The 17,722-nt window shown below is 41.3% G+C and overlaps 1 protein-coding gene across 1 annotated transcript; it reads left to right on the top strand.

Annotated features, from left to right (window-relative positions):
- The first annotated feature begins 6,695 nt into the window (after positions 1–6,695).
- On the top strand, positions 6,696–17,220 carry LOC133550648 (akirin-2-like). The gene is made up of 6 exons (XM_061896573.1): positions 6,696–6,854; positions 7,121–7,301; positions 7,431–7,559; positions 16,109–16,258; positions 16,475–16,546; positions 16,661–17,220. The coding sequence occupies exons 2-6, from the start codon at positions 7,130–7,132 to the stop codon at positions 16,669–16,671; spliced, it is 534 nt and encodes a 177-aa protein (XP_061752557.1). The 5' UTR covers positions 6,696–6,854; positions 7,121–7,129; the 3' UTR covers positions 16,672–17,220.
- The last annotated feature ends 502 nt before the right edge of the window (positions 17,221–17,722 follow it).

Here is a 17,722-nt window from a genome sequence, read left to right as displayed (position 1 = left end):
AACACGTGACTTGACGTTGTCTTGTTAAAATAAGCGGGGAGTCCATGAAAAAGATGTCGCTTGGATGGCAACATATGTTGCTCCAAAACCTGTATGTACCTTTCAGCATTAATGGTGCCTTCACAGATGTCTAAGTTACCCATGCCCTGGGCACTAATGCACCCCCATACCATCACAGATGCTGGCTTTTGAACTTTGTGCCTATAACAATCCAGATGTCTCCGTTCCTCTTTGGTCCGGAGGACACAACATCCAGTTTCCAAATATAATTTCAATTGTAGACTCGTCAGACCACAGAACACTTTTCCACTTTGCATCAGTCCATCTTAGATGAGCTCAGACCCAGCAAAGCTGGCGGCGTGTCTAGGTGTTGTTGATAAATGGCTTTTGCTTTGCATAGTAGTTTTAACTTGCACTTACAGATGTAGCGACAAACTGTAGCTACTAACAGTGTTTAAGTTTAAGTGTTCCTGAGCCCATGTGGTGATAACTGACTAATGTCAGTTTTTGATGCAGTACAGCCTGAGGGATTGAAGGTCGCGGGCATTTATTGTTGTTTTTCGGACTTGCTGCTTAAACGTGCAGTGATTTCTTCAGATTCTCTGAACCTCTTTAATGATATTCCAGACCGTAGATCGGGGTTCCCAAAACTACAACCCATGGGCCAGATCCGACCCGCCAGCATTCGAGATATGGGCGGCGGGAAGTCCAAAGTAAAACTTTTTTTTTTTTGTAAATCTGTCCTTTCTAATCCATTTTCTACCGCTAGTTGCTTGATACTCTCAGAGTCTCCTCGCCGCTCAGGCAAATCACATTGTCTAAAAATGCATATTCCAATCAATGACGTGATATCATATATATATAAACAGCTCGACCCCCGGCCAAATTTAACGCAGTGCGGCACCCGGCTCAAAAAGTTTGGGGACCCCTGCCGTAGATGGTGAAATCCCTAAATTCCTTGCAATCACTCGTTGAGAAATGTTGTTCTTAAACTGTTAGACAATTTGCTCACGCATTTGTTGACAAAGTGGTGACCCTCGCCCCATCCTTGTTTGTGAATGACTGAGCATTTCATGGAAGCTACTTTTATACCCAGCCATGGTACCCACCTGTTCCCAATTAACCTGTTCACCTGTGGGATGTTCCGAATAAGTGTTTGATGAGCATTCCTCAACTTTCTCAGTCTTTTTTGCCACTTGTACCAGCTTTTTGAAACATGTTGCAGGCATCCATCCATCCAATTTCTACCGCTTATTCCCTTCGATGTCGCGGGGGGCGCTGGTGCTCATCTCAGCTACAATCGGGCGGAAGGTGGCGTACACCCAGGACAAGTCGCCACCTCATCGCACGGCTAACACATATAGACAGACATCAAATTCCAAATGAGCTAATATTTGCAAAAAATAAAAAAGTTTACCAGATCGAATGTTAGTTATTTTGTCTTTGCAGTCTATTCAATTGAATATAGGTTGAAAAGGATTTGCAAATCATTGTATTGTTTTTATTTACGATTTACACAACATGCCAACTTCACTGGTTTTGGGTTTTGTGCATATATACATTTTAGTCTTACTTATTATTTGTGTATTTTTCTGTATTGTCAAGTGAAGTAAATTAATGATAAATGAGTTGTACTTGTATAGCGCTTTTCTACCTTCAAGGTACTCAAAGCGCTTTGACACTACATCCACATTTACCCATTCACACACACATTCACATACTGATGGAGGGAGCTGTCATGCAAGGTGCTAACCATCACCCATCAGGAGCAAGGGTGAACTGTCTTGCTCAGAACACAACGGACGTGACGAGGTTGGTACTAGGTGGGGATTGAACCAGGTACCCTCGGGTTGCACATGGCCACTCTTCCACTGCGCCACACAGTGCATTATATCTATATAGACTGCATGGTTTCCCCTAAACTGACAAGATACTTGTGGCGGTGGGGCATGGTTATGGCCGTGGTCACATGACGTCATTGAGTAATTGGAATAAATTGGCTATGATTTTTTTTAAAGACCCAAAAAATGTACAAATACATTTAAAACAGTTGTTCCTTTTAATTAGTTTTAACTTGTTTTTTTATCGGTCTGCCATATTTTCAATTCAATTGTCGTTTGTTGAGATTTTATTCAAGTGTTTACAGACTTTTAATGATTTTTTTATTAAAAACTAGCAACAAATTTAGCATTTTTCTTCAGGTGTTATTATAAAATGTACTCATGTTTAGAGCACTTCAGCGAGCATGTCACACTTGCTTGCCGTTGTTGCTTAGTTGGACTTTCGCTTCTTAAAAGCCGTCACTCTCCTCCGCTGTAGTTGGCTGTCTGAGAGTATATCAGCAATATACATAAAAACCACATCCACATTCGCTCCTGACAATGGCGTGCATTTTGTTTACGGTATAGCTCGGTTGGTAGAGCGACTGTGCCAGCAACTTGAGGGTTGCAGGTTCGATCCCCGCTTCCGCCATCCTAGTCACTGCCGTTGTGTCCTTGGGCAAGACACTTAACCCACCTGCTCCCAGTGCCACCCACACTGGGTTAAATGTAAAAATTAGATATTGGTTTTCACTATGTAAAGCGCTTTGAGTCACTAGAGAAAAAGCGCTATATAAATATAATTCACTCACTCACTCACATACGGTTTCGGCAGCCGTTTTTGGATCCATCTTTATTCAGTTGTCAAGTTTTCGGTACATTCCCTGTGCGCAAATAATAGGCTACATATTTAAATTCATACTGTAACAACTGTAACGAATGTTGATGTTTTACGTGTCCGTGTGGTTTGTAAATACACCGTCCTTGCCTGAAAGGTGATTGGTGGAGAATGGACAAGTAATGTATTGTGTCTGGGGAAGAGCAGACACACGAGAAGAAAGCGTTCGCATGGTAGGTAAAACCTTTTGGGAATGTGCCATTTTTTACGAAAAGATTGGTAATAAAAGTTAAAAATAGTGTCACACTTTGTGTGATTTATTTTGTGGTCTACAATAAATTGTTTCTTTAATTTGTTTTCAAATTGTTTCAAAGTGTGGCAGTACTAAAAATGCCGGGGTGCTCCGCCAAATTTAATTACATTAAGGGAATCCCGGTGTGAAGTGTCTTGTGTCTTGCCCAAGGACACAGTGGCAGCGACTAGGACGGCGGAAGCTGGAATCGAACCTGGAAACCTCAAGTTGCTGGCACAACCGCTTTACCATCCATTTTTTTTCTAGGTGAGGGAAATTTAAAAAACAGCAATTCCACTGTGATATGGCACCATGTTTACAATTAATAACCTAACAAAAATAAAAGTGAAAATATTTCAGAATAATTTCCACCAATACATTATATTATCAAACTATATTGACCCACTTCTGACCTTATGTTTACAGTGATAGTGTCATTGATAATAAACAGATAAAAAAATTTATACATCTGCGATGAGGTGGCGACTTGTCCAGGGTGTACCCCGCCTTCCACCCGAATGCAGCTGAGAGGCTCCAGCAACCCCTGCCACCCCAAAAGGAACAAGCGGAAGAAAGTGGATGAATGGATGGATGGAAAATGTATATACTGTGATAACAAGCCAGGCTTTTGAACGGCTCAAGATCAGGTCTTCTCAGAAAATCTGCACGCAAACTGTAAAGATTTGACACCACTGAGCGTGCGCACTCTCGCATCAATGCTAAAAGGTTTCCTCAAACTAAATAACCATAGCAATTAACGTAAAAAAAAAAAAAAATTCTACATTGTGGTTATTTTCAGCAATATTTTACATACCAGGAAATAAACCAAAAAATACAAACAATATGTAAAAAACATACTGAAGGTGAAAAAATATATTTGAACTCACAATACCGCTTGTAGTTGGTTGATTTGAGTGGAAGTGGCAGGCAAACCGTTATATCTGCGGCCTAATCAACGTTTCGCTCTGCTACTTTGTTGGTTAAAAAAAGTGAGTACCGCTGATTTCTCCGCTGGCCGGGTATGGCTCCAGTGCCACTTTCTGCGTTTGTAAATCACAAGTTGTGATTGGATACCTGGGAGTGACATGTGAGTATCCAATCAGTCAATTCAACGTGAGGCTAGTCAACAACTTGTGATCTGATCAGCTATCACAACTGTCTGTTAACTGAATGTCCTTCGTTCGTTAAACTGCACAGCCACCGCTAATGTTGGTTCAGAAGGCCTCCGTCAGAATTCATACAGCGCTGGCAAAAAGCTAGCTGAGTTCTGATTGGTTAAAAAAACAACATAGGAGCCTAATATGACATGAAAAGAATATGATGAATACTTTTACATATTTATGGAGAGTCAATCAAAAATAAAACAACTTTTGTTAATTAATGCTCATGATTTATGTTAGACCAGCAGAGAAGGACTTACTGGCCTTGACGGCACACCTCTGCTTTCCGGGGCTAAGGGGGTTTTGGGGCCTATCTCAGTTGCATTCGGGCGGTGGGCAGGGTACACTGTGGACAAGTCGCCACCTCATCGCAGCGCCAACACAGATAGACAAGATTCACACTACCATTCACACATTAGGGCCAATTTAGTGTTACCACCACAAAAAGGATTTGCAAGTCCTACTGTTTTGTGGTTTGTACAAGCCATCCATCCATCCAATTATTTTCTACCGCTTGTCCCTTTCGGGGGTTGCAGAGGGTGATGGAGCCTATCTGAGCTACTTTCGGGCGGTATGCGGGGTACATCCTCATGGAAGTAGAATTGTCTCAAATCAACTTAAATATATCCATCCATCCATTTTCTGCCGCTTATTCCCGTTCGGGGTCGCAGGGGGCGCTGGTGCCTATCTCAGCTACAATATATATATCAATATGATATTAATACATATACATATATTAATAAATATACAAATACAAATTTGATATACAAATAAAAAAATAAGACAACTTGCTACCTAATCGCAGGGCCAACACAGATACAGTAGACAGACAACATTCACACTCACGTTCACAAACCATGGCCAACACAAGGGCCAATTTAGTTTTATCCATCCATTCATTTTCTACCGCTCGTCCCTTTGGGGGTCGCAGTGGGTGTTGGAGCGTATCTCAGCTGCATTCGGGTGGTGGGCATGGTACACTGTGGACAAGTCGCCACCTCATCGCAGGGGCCAACACAGATAGACAACATTCACACATTAGGGACAATTTAGTGTTACCACCACAAAAATTATTTCCAAAATTATTTCCAAGTCCTACTGTTTTTTGACTAGTACAAGCCATCCATCTATCCAATCATTTTCTACCGCTTGTCCCTTTTAGGGGCTGCAGGGGGTGATGGAGCCTATCTCAGCTGCTTTCGGGCGGTCGGCGGTGTACATCCTCATGGAAGTAGAATTATCTCAAATCAACTTTATATATATATATATATATATATATATATATATATATATATATATATATATATATATATATATATATATATATATATACATATGTATGTACAGGGTTTCCCACACATTCATTTATTTGTTGCGGCCTGTCACGAAAGAATTATAGCCGCCACAAATAGATTAAAAAAAAAAAAAAAAAAAAATTTTTTTTCTTTTCCGGCTTTTGACTTGCTCGATCGCTCAAAAAGCAATAGTACTCTGTCTGTGAAAGGAGCTTGTAGTTACAACTCCGGTGCAGTAGGTGGCGGTAGCCTACTATACATTGTAACTCCGCCAATGTAATTATATTCCAACTCCGCGTTCTTCTTGCCACTGACACCCATGGGTTACAGGGGGTGATGGAGCCTATCTCAGCTGCTTTCGGACGGTCGGCGGTGTACATCCTTATGGAAGTAAAATCGTCTCAAATCAACTTATATACCGTATTTTCTTGAATTGCCGCAGGGCATATAGTATGCGCCTGTCTTGAATTACAGCCGGGTCGAACTCGCTTCGCAAAACAATTAGCGCATGCTTAGTATTACCGCCTGGTCATACTCGTGACGTCACGAGTGACACGTCCTTGTCATCATTTTCAAAATGGAGGAGGCTGATTTCAATACTGGTAATTTGAAATCGCATAAAGGGAAGAAGATTCAGAGCTATTCAGTAGGATTTAAGGTCCAAGCATATATCACACTCACATTTTTACTGCATGCCTTTGGTAAGTGCCGGAGTGAGAAGAGGTTTTAAAATAATTAGCGCATGCTTACTTTTACCGCATGCCTTTGGTAAGCGCACGAGCGAGAAGGGTTTTAAATTAATTAGCGCCCCGGCGGCAATTCAAATAACTACAGTATATTCTACATTTAAGTGCAGTCAAGAAGGAACATTTGTATTATACAATTTGAGGGCTGTCGGTATGATATAGACATATAACATTCACACTCGCATTCACACACTAGGGCTAATTTAGTGTTGCCACCACAACAATTATTTCCAAGTCCTACTGTTTTGTGGCCTGTACAAGCGTTTTGTGCAATACTGCTCTCTTGTGGAAGGAAACTTGCCTTCATTATCAACTCAGCTTGGCGTAGTAGGGCTGTGGTTCCTCCGGTGTCGGTCCGTGTCGTCACAATAAAAAAACAACTTTAAAAAAAAAGAAGAAACGAAGACTTGACGTCAGGCATGAAAGAACTGCTTATCAGACGTTGCCTCGCCGCCGTCGTCGTCCCCCTCTGAACGTGCTCTGTACTACATGGCCCAGAATGCATTGCAGTGAGGTCACGCGTGACGTCACCAGCCGGGGGGGGGGGTAGCTTGTGGTATCAAAAACAAGCAGCTGAGTTACGTTGGCTAAGCTAGCTCTGCTATCTCAACGGCAGTCAGCCCGCAGCTGGCTGCTCGCTTCCTCAACTTTTGCAACTCGACTGCCGCGATTATAGCACGAACGACCTTTTTTTAAAAAAAGGGTAAGTTTGTTTTTGTCGAAGTCCACCTCGTCGCGTAATCCACTGGCAAGGAATAGCTAAAGCTATCGGTAGCTTTGTTTTCTTGTGTTATTAGTGGCTCGCCAGGACGCTAACGTTAGCCTCAGCCGCGCAACATGACGATCATGTGCCGGATAAGCCAATGAATATGTTTTGAGGAACCGAATATAATCCGTGATAGAAGGCTCACCTCACTTAACGACTTTTAAAACACATGACAGTTTAACCTCTTGTCCCTCTTTTAACAGTTTGAAGCAATGGCGTGTGGAGCTACCCTGAAGAGGAGCATGGATTTCGATCCGCTCATGAGCCCGGCTTCCCCCAAAAGACGAAGGTGTGTGCCCGTGTCTCCGTCGTCCTCCTCCCCCAGGAAGTATCTGAGTTTGGAGCCTTCGCCCTTCGGGGAGTCGTCGTCCAGGCTGAGCGCAGGTAATCTTCAACCCTGGCAAAGTTGGACACTCGAGGCCTTAGCAACCTGTTGTTCAACTTCGTTAAAACCACCCCCAAAAAACCTGAATGTGTCGATCCCCGATCCATTATGTGCTTTCGTCCCACTAGAACAAATCCTCAACAGCATCAAGCAAGAGTACAAACGCATACAAAAGAGGAAGCATCTAGATGCCGGAGGCTACCAGCCAGCAGACTGCTGCTGCTCTCCAGAATCTCCACCCCAGTCCAACATGTCAGGTTGGTCAAATATACACTTTACTGCAGGGGTGTCAAACGTACGGCCCGCAGGATGAGTTTGCTAAGTATGGAAAATGAGCCAAAATGTTTGAATGAAAGAAACTGCTGTTCTAAATGTGTCCACTAGATGTCGCAATAGCAATTCTTTGTAGATGATGCTACATAACGTATTTCCTTGAACAGCTGCCAGGGCGCTAATTAATTTAAAACCTCTTCTCACTCCTGTGCTCATTCAAGGCATGTGGTAAAAGTAAGCAGGCGCTAATAACTTTAAAACCTCTTCTCACAAGTGCGCTTACCAGCGGAATGCAGTAAAAAATTATGTGTGATAAATAAAAATAAATTATTAAAAGATTATTCTGCAGCCGCTGCCCGGCGGTTGGGGATAACTGCTCTAAAGCGTGTCAACGCACCCAATTTTACACCTTGCTGTCTGCGTGCCGGCTGGACGCATGCATTTCACTGCTTCTCACATGAGATTGCAACGCATACTTGTTCAACAGCCATACCTTTTACACTGATGGTTGTGATATAAGCAACTTTAACACTCTTAATAATATGCGCCACACTCTGTGAACCCTAACCAAACACATTTCTGGAGAACATTGGCTCTGTAACACATTATAAACGCAACATAAGAATTACCCATAATGCCATGCATCCATGACTTTTGGCTCTATTATACACGCGCCCCCAACCCCGCCCACCTTAACCGACGCACGGAGGGGGGGTGGGGGGGTGTTTGTGCTAGCGGGTGTATAATATAGCCAAAAGTCATGGATGCATTGCATTCTGGGTAAGTGTTATGTTGCGTTTATGTGTTACAGAGCCAATGTTCTCCAGAAATGTCTTTGGTTAGGGTTCACAGAGCGTGGCGCATATTATTAAGAGTGTTAAAGTTGTTTTATATCACAACCATTAGTGTGATCTGTATGTCTGTGGAATAAGACCCCTGGTTTACTATAATGGCAAATAAAAACTCCTCCGCCATTTTGAAAAAGACGAAAGGGGAAGCATCACTTGTGACGTCACGAATTTGACCCGGTGGTAAAAGTAAGCATGCGCTTATAAATTTGGGGAGTGAGTTTGACCCGGCAGTAATTCAAGGCAGGCGCATATTACATGCCTGGCGGGCTATTCGAGGAAATACGGTATGTAATAAAACTAAACCACATGTTTGTGCATCAGTCGAGGAAAATGAGCAAACTACACAAATAACATCCATTTTTGATAGATTGAAAGTTAACACCAATGAGTTGACTGAACATCATATAATTGATTCAGAAAGTATAAATAACGACAAAGAGAATACTACTAACCGCAACATGTAAGTGTAAAAATAACCCAACAACATTATGATTTGTACAGTTTTGGAATGTGCTTGTTTTATTTTTTTAGACAATCTGAAAGGTGTCTATATTTTTTAATTATCCCCACTTGGGAGTAGATTTTTCTCCATGTGGCACCCGATCTAAAATGAGTTTGACACCCCTGCTTTACTGTATTAGTGTAACCCATGGTTTTTTTTCCTCTGCATTGGGTGTGGATTTTATGGAATACAACAGACACCATGGGTCGCTGCTCAGATGCACTTTACTTATTGATAATACAAAGAATACATCCATCCATTTCCTACCGCTTGTCCCTTTCGGAGTCGCAGGGGGTGCTGAAGCCTATCTCAGCTACATCCGGGCGGAAGGTGGAGTACACCCTGGATCCAAAGCAAAGCACATATACATATTACAACATCTCTTCAGCTCTCACTAGATCGGTTCGTAGCCGAGTGTGAAGCGACCGGAATGAGAATGTTGTCAGCATTTCACCAATCTTGCGCACTTTGCAAATTATACGTTATTTTCATTGTGCGCAAACAATTTGCATATCGCAAGACGAGATTTTGTTTGAAAATGGCGCGACCGTGCAAATGGATAGTTTGAGGACGGCTGAAGAAGAATTTGCAGAATTCTGCACAGAAAGCTACATCGAACAGAAGAATAGCAAAACAGTCTCCCAACACTGCGTAGATGGCATCAAGGGTTAGGGTTAGTAGCCAGAACGTCCAACACAATCAATATATAGCTGGAAGCAATTTCCAAAATTGCCAAAAAGATTGTGCATTATACAAAAAGCCCCCATTGAGAAAAAAAAAAAAAAGCGCATTATACAAATTTTTCAAATGCGGTTGCGCCTTTTGCAAATTGCTCACATTGGTATTGTGCCTACAACAAGAATCAGCACCTCCAAGTCAGAGTCCATGGTTCTCTCCCGGAAAAGGGTGGACTGCCATCTCCGGGTTGGGGAGGAGACCCTGCCCTAAGTGGAGGAGTTCAAGTACCTAGGAGTCTTGTTCATGAGTGGGGGAAGAGTGAATTGTGAGATCAACAGGCGGGATCGGTGCGGCGTCTTCAGTAATGCGGACGTTGTATCGATCCGTTGTGGTGAAGAAGGAGCTGAGCCAGAAGGCAAAGCTCTCAATTTACTGGTCGATCTATGTTCCCATCCTCACCTATGGTCATGAGCTTTGGGTCATGACCGAAAGGATAAGATCAAGGGTACAAGCGGCTGAAATGAGTTTCCTCCGCCGTGTGGCGGGGCTCTTCTTTAGAGATAGGGTGAGAAGCTCTGTCATCCGGGAGGAATTAAAGCCGCTGCTCCTCCACATCGAGAAGAGCTAGATTAGGTGGTACGGGCATCTGGTCAGGATGCCACCTGAACGCCTCCCGGGGGAGGTGTTTAGGGCACGTCCAACCGGTAGGAGGCCACGGGGAAGACCAGGACACGTTGAAAAGGCTATGTCTCCCGGCTGGCCTGGGAACGCCTCGGGATCCCCCAAGAGGAGCTGGACAAAGTGGCTGGGGAGAGGGAAGTCTGGGCTTCCCTGATTAGGGTGCTGCCCCCGTGACCCGACCTCGGTAAAGCGGAAGAAGATGGATGGATGGAACATACATCTCGAGATATCTAGCAACAGAGGGAAGGTAGTTCAGGGTCATGGTGGTAGGCCGCAGATCCCAGGCGCTGACCATTCATCACCCCTATGGGATTTGCGTCGAGGCCGTTGTGTTGGGTATGGGGTGTGTATGTGTGGCGTATATTTTTGTGGATGTGTGTGTGTAAGACCGTAGTGTGTCTCTGTTCCGCTGCTTTGATTAGGAGCCCAGCCTAGATTGTATTTTTTTTTACTTATCCTTCCCCAGCGTTGACCTTTTTCCCATCTTTTATGGGGCGCCTGATGGCGACCCATCAGCGTTCTTGTTCTGTAACGCTGTACACTGTTTGTCTAATCTTGAACAGGTTTGTGCTGAAAACAAAGTTTCGTTGTACTTGTGCAATGACAAACACCTATCCTATAAGTCACACCCTCATCGCTGTGCATACACAGATAGACAGACAACATTCACACTCACATTCACACACTAGGGTCAATTTAGTGTTGCCAATCAACCTATCCCCAATTGTTGTCAATTTTGTTCTTATTGTGGACAAACGGGCAGTTACGTACAACAGTGAAATAAAACATACCTGATAATACAACACATACATTTGTTCTCCCATCGTCGAGCCCCTACGCAAATATAATACAGAACATAAAAGTAAACTTTAAAGTTCTTAACGAGACAATACGCTTTTCCATCGTCGCTTGGACACCTACCTCTCATGTCATTGTGGACAAAAGGGAAGTAGGAAGGTGTGTCCAATGCATATAAATAAACAGGTGTCACAGCAATTATTGCAGTAGGAGGCACAACCTTAAGGTATTTACATATAGATTACACATTGTGTGTAATTATAACAATAATAAAACATAAAATACATTATTTACATTACATAATTAACACTGTTATATTAGTACCTATATAGATAGATAGATAGTACTTTATTTATTCCTTCAGGAGAGTTCCTTCAGGAAAATTACAATTTTCAGCACAATCTAATTCAAGATCAGACAAACATTAATAATAAACAACTTAAAATGAACTATTTTGTCTTGGATGCCAAAACGGATTGCAAAGCTCAAAAGGACCACTTTCCTCTGAGCTTTTTGTGATTAAACCACTATTTCTTCTTTGATCCAATATTTGACTTGACACAAAGACTGTACGAACTGTAACTTTGAATAGTGTAGTCTTTGACATGAGGCTGGAAAAGATCGCATTAACAGTAGCTTTACAAAGCCAGCCAATGACGATACATTTAGTGACATCTTAACCGCTTCATAATTGCATAAACAGAACAAGTGGGCCAACAATGATACCGTAGCCTCCACATAGAGTAGCTGAAAAGCCTGCTTCTGTCATCGGCACCATCTAAAATGTTGACCAATGCGGATGCAGTCATTGACATATAAGCCCCCCCCCCCAAAGACCGCACAAACAGTTAACCAAGATTGATACCATTGCCTGCCTAATGACTGAATCAACAGTAACTTAAAAGCCAGCTGTGTGGTCATTTACATGTATACTGCCCAATGACAGCAGGGACACCAACAAGGGCTCAGAATAATTGATTTTAAATTAATCTGATTGTTTCAGTATGACAATATAAAAGAAAAAACAATCGTTAAATTTTCCTATGTATCATGTCTCGCTCTTTCCTGCGTGAGAGCTTTCCAGACACATGGCATTTCCCATGTATTAATGTGGCCAAATATAAAATTTGCCCTACCACGAATGGAAAATCTGGCGCTTCCGATTCGCACTCGCTCATAAAAAAATTGTAATGGAACTGTGACGGTATGTATCGCTACGCCGCTTCAACACACCTGCTTTGCCAAGAAGTTAGACATAGCTGAAAGGATCTGTGTTGCAAATTTTGTGGCTTAGGTGATACTTATAGCAAGTACTGGTATGTGGATTTAAGGTAAAACAGGAGTGTCCTGTATTGTACATTTATTATGTAATCAAATACAAGCTATCACAAAAACAAGTATTCACGACGCAAGCAAAGGTCAGCCCCGCCTTCACAAGCCCACAGTGTGTGTTTCCTATTTTTTGTAGTTTTAATGGGGGCTCAAATTCCAAACGGATTTTTTGGAGCATGGTGGGAATTTAAGAATTTAGTGTCAAATTTTGTAGGGGCGTAACAATTAATCAATGTATCAATTTATATTTCTTAAATTAAACTACATCGATCTGTGTTCGGCAAGTTTGCCTTCCGGAAGGTAGGTGTTAATCCAAAATAGTTTTAAAAGGAAATTAATACATTTTATCGATACTAGTAATAGGAAAACACTGGATTTAATTAAGAACGGCAGACTTTATATAAAGTTTAAAACTTAATAATAAGGATGTTAAATGTTATTCAAGTCTTGTCAGCCCACCGTCTGTGCCGTCAGCCATTAGTCATCAAAACAATGGCTAATAGCTACAGTGGTCAAACCCCTGCTCCATAAAGCTGAAGAGATTTGGTTGCACTTAATTTATTTATTTTGTATTTGAATTATTTCTGTCAAAACAGTAAACCCCTGCTCCATAAAGCTGAAGAGATTTGGTTGCACTTAATTTATTTATTTTGTATTTGAATTATTTCTGTCAAAACAGTAAACATAGAAAGTACTGTAAACTCATTGTTATTCAACCTGAAGAGATGTTGGTTGCACTTATTTGATGTTAAAATTTTATGGTTTTATTTTGGAAAACAGCAAAAGTAGCAGGTAAACCTACCGTTTAAAATTGTGGTTATTGTACTTATTGAATATTTAAGTATTGAAAACGAAAGCAGAAAATGTTTCCTCTTGTCAATTCAACTTAGTGTTTGTTGCACTTTTTTCAGATAAGATTTGAATGCATTGGCCATTAATTGTTGTTTACTTGTTTGTTTATCCATAATTCATTCATACCTAATGCCACCATAAGAAATAACAGGAATAAAAGAAACTTCACCTACAGTATCCAGAATTTCAGTTACACTGGTTAATTTTTTTTTTGTTGCTAAAAAGTTAATCGTTCGAATCGTATAATTTTAAACAAACTAATATCTTTCCTGAATTGTATCGGCAACCACAAATTCTCAATCTTGTTGTTAAAACGAAGCATCACCCCCTAATATTTTGCCTTGGTAAGGTCAACAGCTATCCCCGTATATGGTAGGTTTACCCAAAGAGCGTTGTGCGGGTCCAACATTTTTATTCGGTTATTGTCCAAAGTTGTAGTCAATTAGTTTTTCTTTATCCTCTTGTTGTTGTGGTGCAAACTGGCTCGTACCTGCACATGCATGCTAAAATCCTGTTGCCATTTCTAATAAAAAGTAGCATATAGTTGTAACTTATGTTACTGGACTCGATATGGAAGCACTAAAATCTAAAATATGGTTGAGGGGGGTGGTGTTGTAGTCGCGTGGGGCTTGGCCTTGAAGAGCACTTTGGCACGTAAATAAATATAGTTGTAACTTATGTTACTAGACTCGATATGGAAGAGCTAAAATCTAAAAGATGGCTGAGGGGGTGGTGTTGCAGTCGCATGGGGCTTGGCCTTGAGGAGGACTTTGGCACGTAAATAACACCACCCACAAAAAGGTGCATTCTGAAAAGACAGTCTAAAAGCGGTTTAAAGATGATCCATAAAACCTAATCTATGTAAAATTTTGACCAAAGAACCACCATTAAATGTTATGTAGACCACTAGGAAATGTTTTATATGCAGTAAAAGGACAATCCTTGGTATGTCGATGGCCAACTGATCTTATGAACCATGACTAACAGTAGTCATTGACATAATTGCATGAATAGTGATTAGTGAGTGGCTGCAGTTCACTTGCTACCAATAAGCCACAAGCGAGCAGAAATAGACAAAAGAAAGTCTACTTTATGAAAATATCAGGTTCAAAGCCATGGAAAGTTGTTTTCTCGACAAGAAAATACTTTTTCGCCGTGAGAAGAGGCGACATCCCTGTTGCAAATGCCTGATTCGCGCGTCGTTCTAGAGGTGGATAGTACTTCTCTTCCATGTTCAGATTACAGTCAAGGTGCAGTGATGACTTAAAATTTTGATTGTTACTGTGACTGATTTAGTGAGAATGGTGACATGAAAGCTCAACAGAAATGCAAGACGGTCGGTCGGCAGGATGTCAAAAGGAGACTTTTTTTTTTTTGCAAACAGACATTGATTCGACACCAAAACATGTCAAAACACTTTTTCAAACCAATTGCACAATTTTCTGGCTTCAAAATAAAAGCGCTACACCATACAGCCGGTTTAACCATGTATAGGGTTTCTTATTAATGTATGGCTTCAAATTAACTGCCATACATGATAAAATAAAGTAATATAATGTATTGTAGCATCCAGGAGAAAACAAAGTCTGACGCTGTTTTTAGCTTAATGGCTGATTTTATGCTAACAATGGGCCCAATACCAACAGGTATGTTCTCAGTGCACACACGTCTGCCTCCGTGCTTCACTCAGACACACACTTTGTCATTCTCCGACGACACGGTGCGTTCAGATCATGGGAAAATGACCACCAGCCATGCGCACAGGAGTGTCTGGAGCAGAGGCAGGGTCTCCACGCTGTGGACGTACTTTAATATATTTGAGATATACCCGCGAACAGCGATCTTCACAATTGAAGACACTGGCAGCTTTTAATGCGAGAAAGGCTCCAGCAGCGCTTTCCGTCACGGCAATGGCGCTACAGAATCCTAATAGTCTCTAAACAGGAGTAGGGTCACCAATAACACTCAACATGGATGCTAGATTTATTGCCAATTGTTTATTACAGAATAAAATTACAAAGAATTGGAGAAATTTCTAAAAAAAATAATCTCAACAAAGTACATTGTACAATAAGCAGCAATATTTATTTCTGAGGGAACTCTCCTGAAGGAATCAAAGTACTATCTATCTGTCAATTTAAAAAAAGAACACTAGAAGAAAAATGTTAATACCATACTCAACAGATTTATTTTAAATGTATATTCCCATTTGTGTGCCTGTTTAAAGAATATATGCATCATTGCAAATCATGCTATGCCATCATATCGACTACATCCCTGCCACCACAGATATTTTGGCAATTTAGGGGGAATCCTGACATTAACAAAAAAAAATGTCTTACATTAAAATCATGCTTTGTCAGATGTTTTGTGATGTTCTGTGATATTTGCACCTAAATAAATGCTAGCACATCAGTTTAGGAATATGGGGCTGGGGCATATTTCTGGCTGGCTGAAATTATTTTTATAACATGTTCTGGTTGAGTACTCGATCACAGAATGATTAGCAGGCTTTAGCAGGCTCAATATTACATTTTATTAATAGAGATTTATACCAATCTGTGATTATCGAGATTAACTTTGAGTTAACTATGAACAAAATGTGATTAATTGCGATTACCAGTAGATATTTTAAGTGTTTGACAGTCCAAAAAATACATGCTAACAATTTCATACGGGCCAGGAAAAAACTGAAGTGTCCACAGCAAGGCGGGCATGCATTGTAACACAATCAGGTTCCCTATTGGTAACCTGTAATTTTATGTATTAAAAGAAGTGATATGAATGTATAAGTGCAATACACACACTTACAATAATGATGCTTGTTTGTAACTTGCAGCGACGTCCTCTGGAGGCAGTTCTCCGTCAAGGAAAGAGCAGCCGCTATTTACCCTCAAACAAGTCGGGATGATCTGTGAACGCTTGCTTAAAGAAAGGGAAGAGAAGGTCCGGGAGGAGTATGAGGAGACCATGACTTCCAAACTGGCAGGTTGGTAGTGACGCAATAATGTTGGAAGATTGTAGCACTTACCAAACATCCACGTTGCTATGAGGTCATCGCTATTGCTGCTCATAAGAGGAATACTTGCAAAGTCTCGGAGTTGTTGCTATGACGACTGTTATTATTCTGCGTTTCAATCATTGTTCATTAAGTTATCATTAAGGCTTTGTTCATTTCTAATAAAAGTGCTTGTTGTTCTTGCAGAACAATACGACACTTTTGTGAAGTTCACGCACGACCAGCTAATGCGACGATTCGGCGAACAACCTGCAAGCTGTAAGTCCTATCTCTCGGCCTCCTTAAGATTCCCACATTCCTGTCCCGCAGGGGAAAGTTTAAAGTTACACATCTGCTTTCTTAACTGTTATTTTATCGGCCTTTCTTCTCCAGATGTTTCCTGAGTGCACAGATTCTGTGACATCTCCGGGAAGGGGGGGGGGGGGGGGGGGGGGGGAAGAAACACACTCAAAGCTCATCGTTGACGTGACAAGTTTCAGTTTATAGCTAGTTTAAATGAAACTTTTTTCTTACTGTGCCATATTTCTGTGGTTGGGCAAATGGTTGTAAACAACCCGGTGCTTCTCGATGTAAGTGGACCGCCCCCCCCCCCAGTCTCCTTCCACCTGTGGTTGGTCTGTGTCCCAGATTTGTGCGTGCTGACACTTCTCACACTTTTTGTGACGATTTCCCAGCATTCCAGGCTTCTCACTCTTCTGTTTGTTACGTGTAAATATGACAGAGCAGCGTAGTTTGCTGGTCAATCGTGGATGACCATTAAAACCTGGCGCTTGCGTCTCCTTTTTATATAATTAAGTAGTTTAATTAGATTTTGGGTTTTTCTTCTCCTTCTCTCAACCAGTGTTTTATTTATTTTGATTTGTTTTACTTGTATCACTTTAAATCCATTGTACTTATCAGAAGAAAACAATAAAGGATCTTTTAATTTTAAAGCATGTTTATGAGCTTGCTTTTTTTTAACTGAAAATACATTAAGAGCTGGCCTTCATACTTAAAAAAATGTAGACAATTTAAGAAATAGTATTGTCTTTCAAAGAAAGACTTGTTGACATTTGTGTTGTGTAGACTAAATTTGCACCACTGATATTAGAAATAGACCAAAAACATGTCAACTGCAGAGCATGCTTGTGATATTCAACTACATTGTTAGTCTCTCCTGTTTTGAGCTGAACTTGATGTTTTATATGAACCTTTGGGTCTGCTTTGGGGAGCGTTTTGGCCAAGTTTGCACCGGAAACTGCTGGCTCTATTCCGCATGGGAATCCACATGGAGAAACCAAAGGAAGAGACGCAGCTGATGAGCATCTGAGTCTTGGTTGCCTTTTTGGGTCTGTCCCTGTCTTTGGCCGTGTGGCCTTCCACCCAAGTGGAGAATGGTGTGGAGCACTCCAGAGGTCACCGCGGTGACAGTATGTGTTGTTGAAATGTGGTTTT

This window comes from Nerophis ophidion, linkage group LG04 (assembly GCF_033978795.1).
Source record: "Nerophis ophidion isolate RoL-2023_Sa linkage group LG04, RoL_Noph_v1.0, whole genome shotgun sequence".
Taxonomy (NCBI): domain Eukaryota; kingdom Metazoa; phylum Chordata; class Actinopteri; order Syngnathiformes; family Syngnathidae; genus Nerophis; species Nerophis ophidion.
The sequence above is the reverse complement of the archived record's forward strand: the minus strand, read 5'-3'. Positions and strand labels throughout refer to the sequence as shown.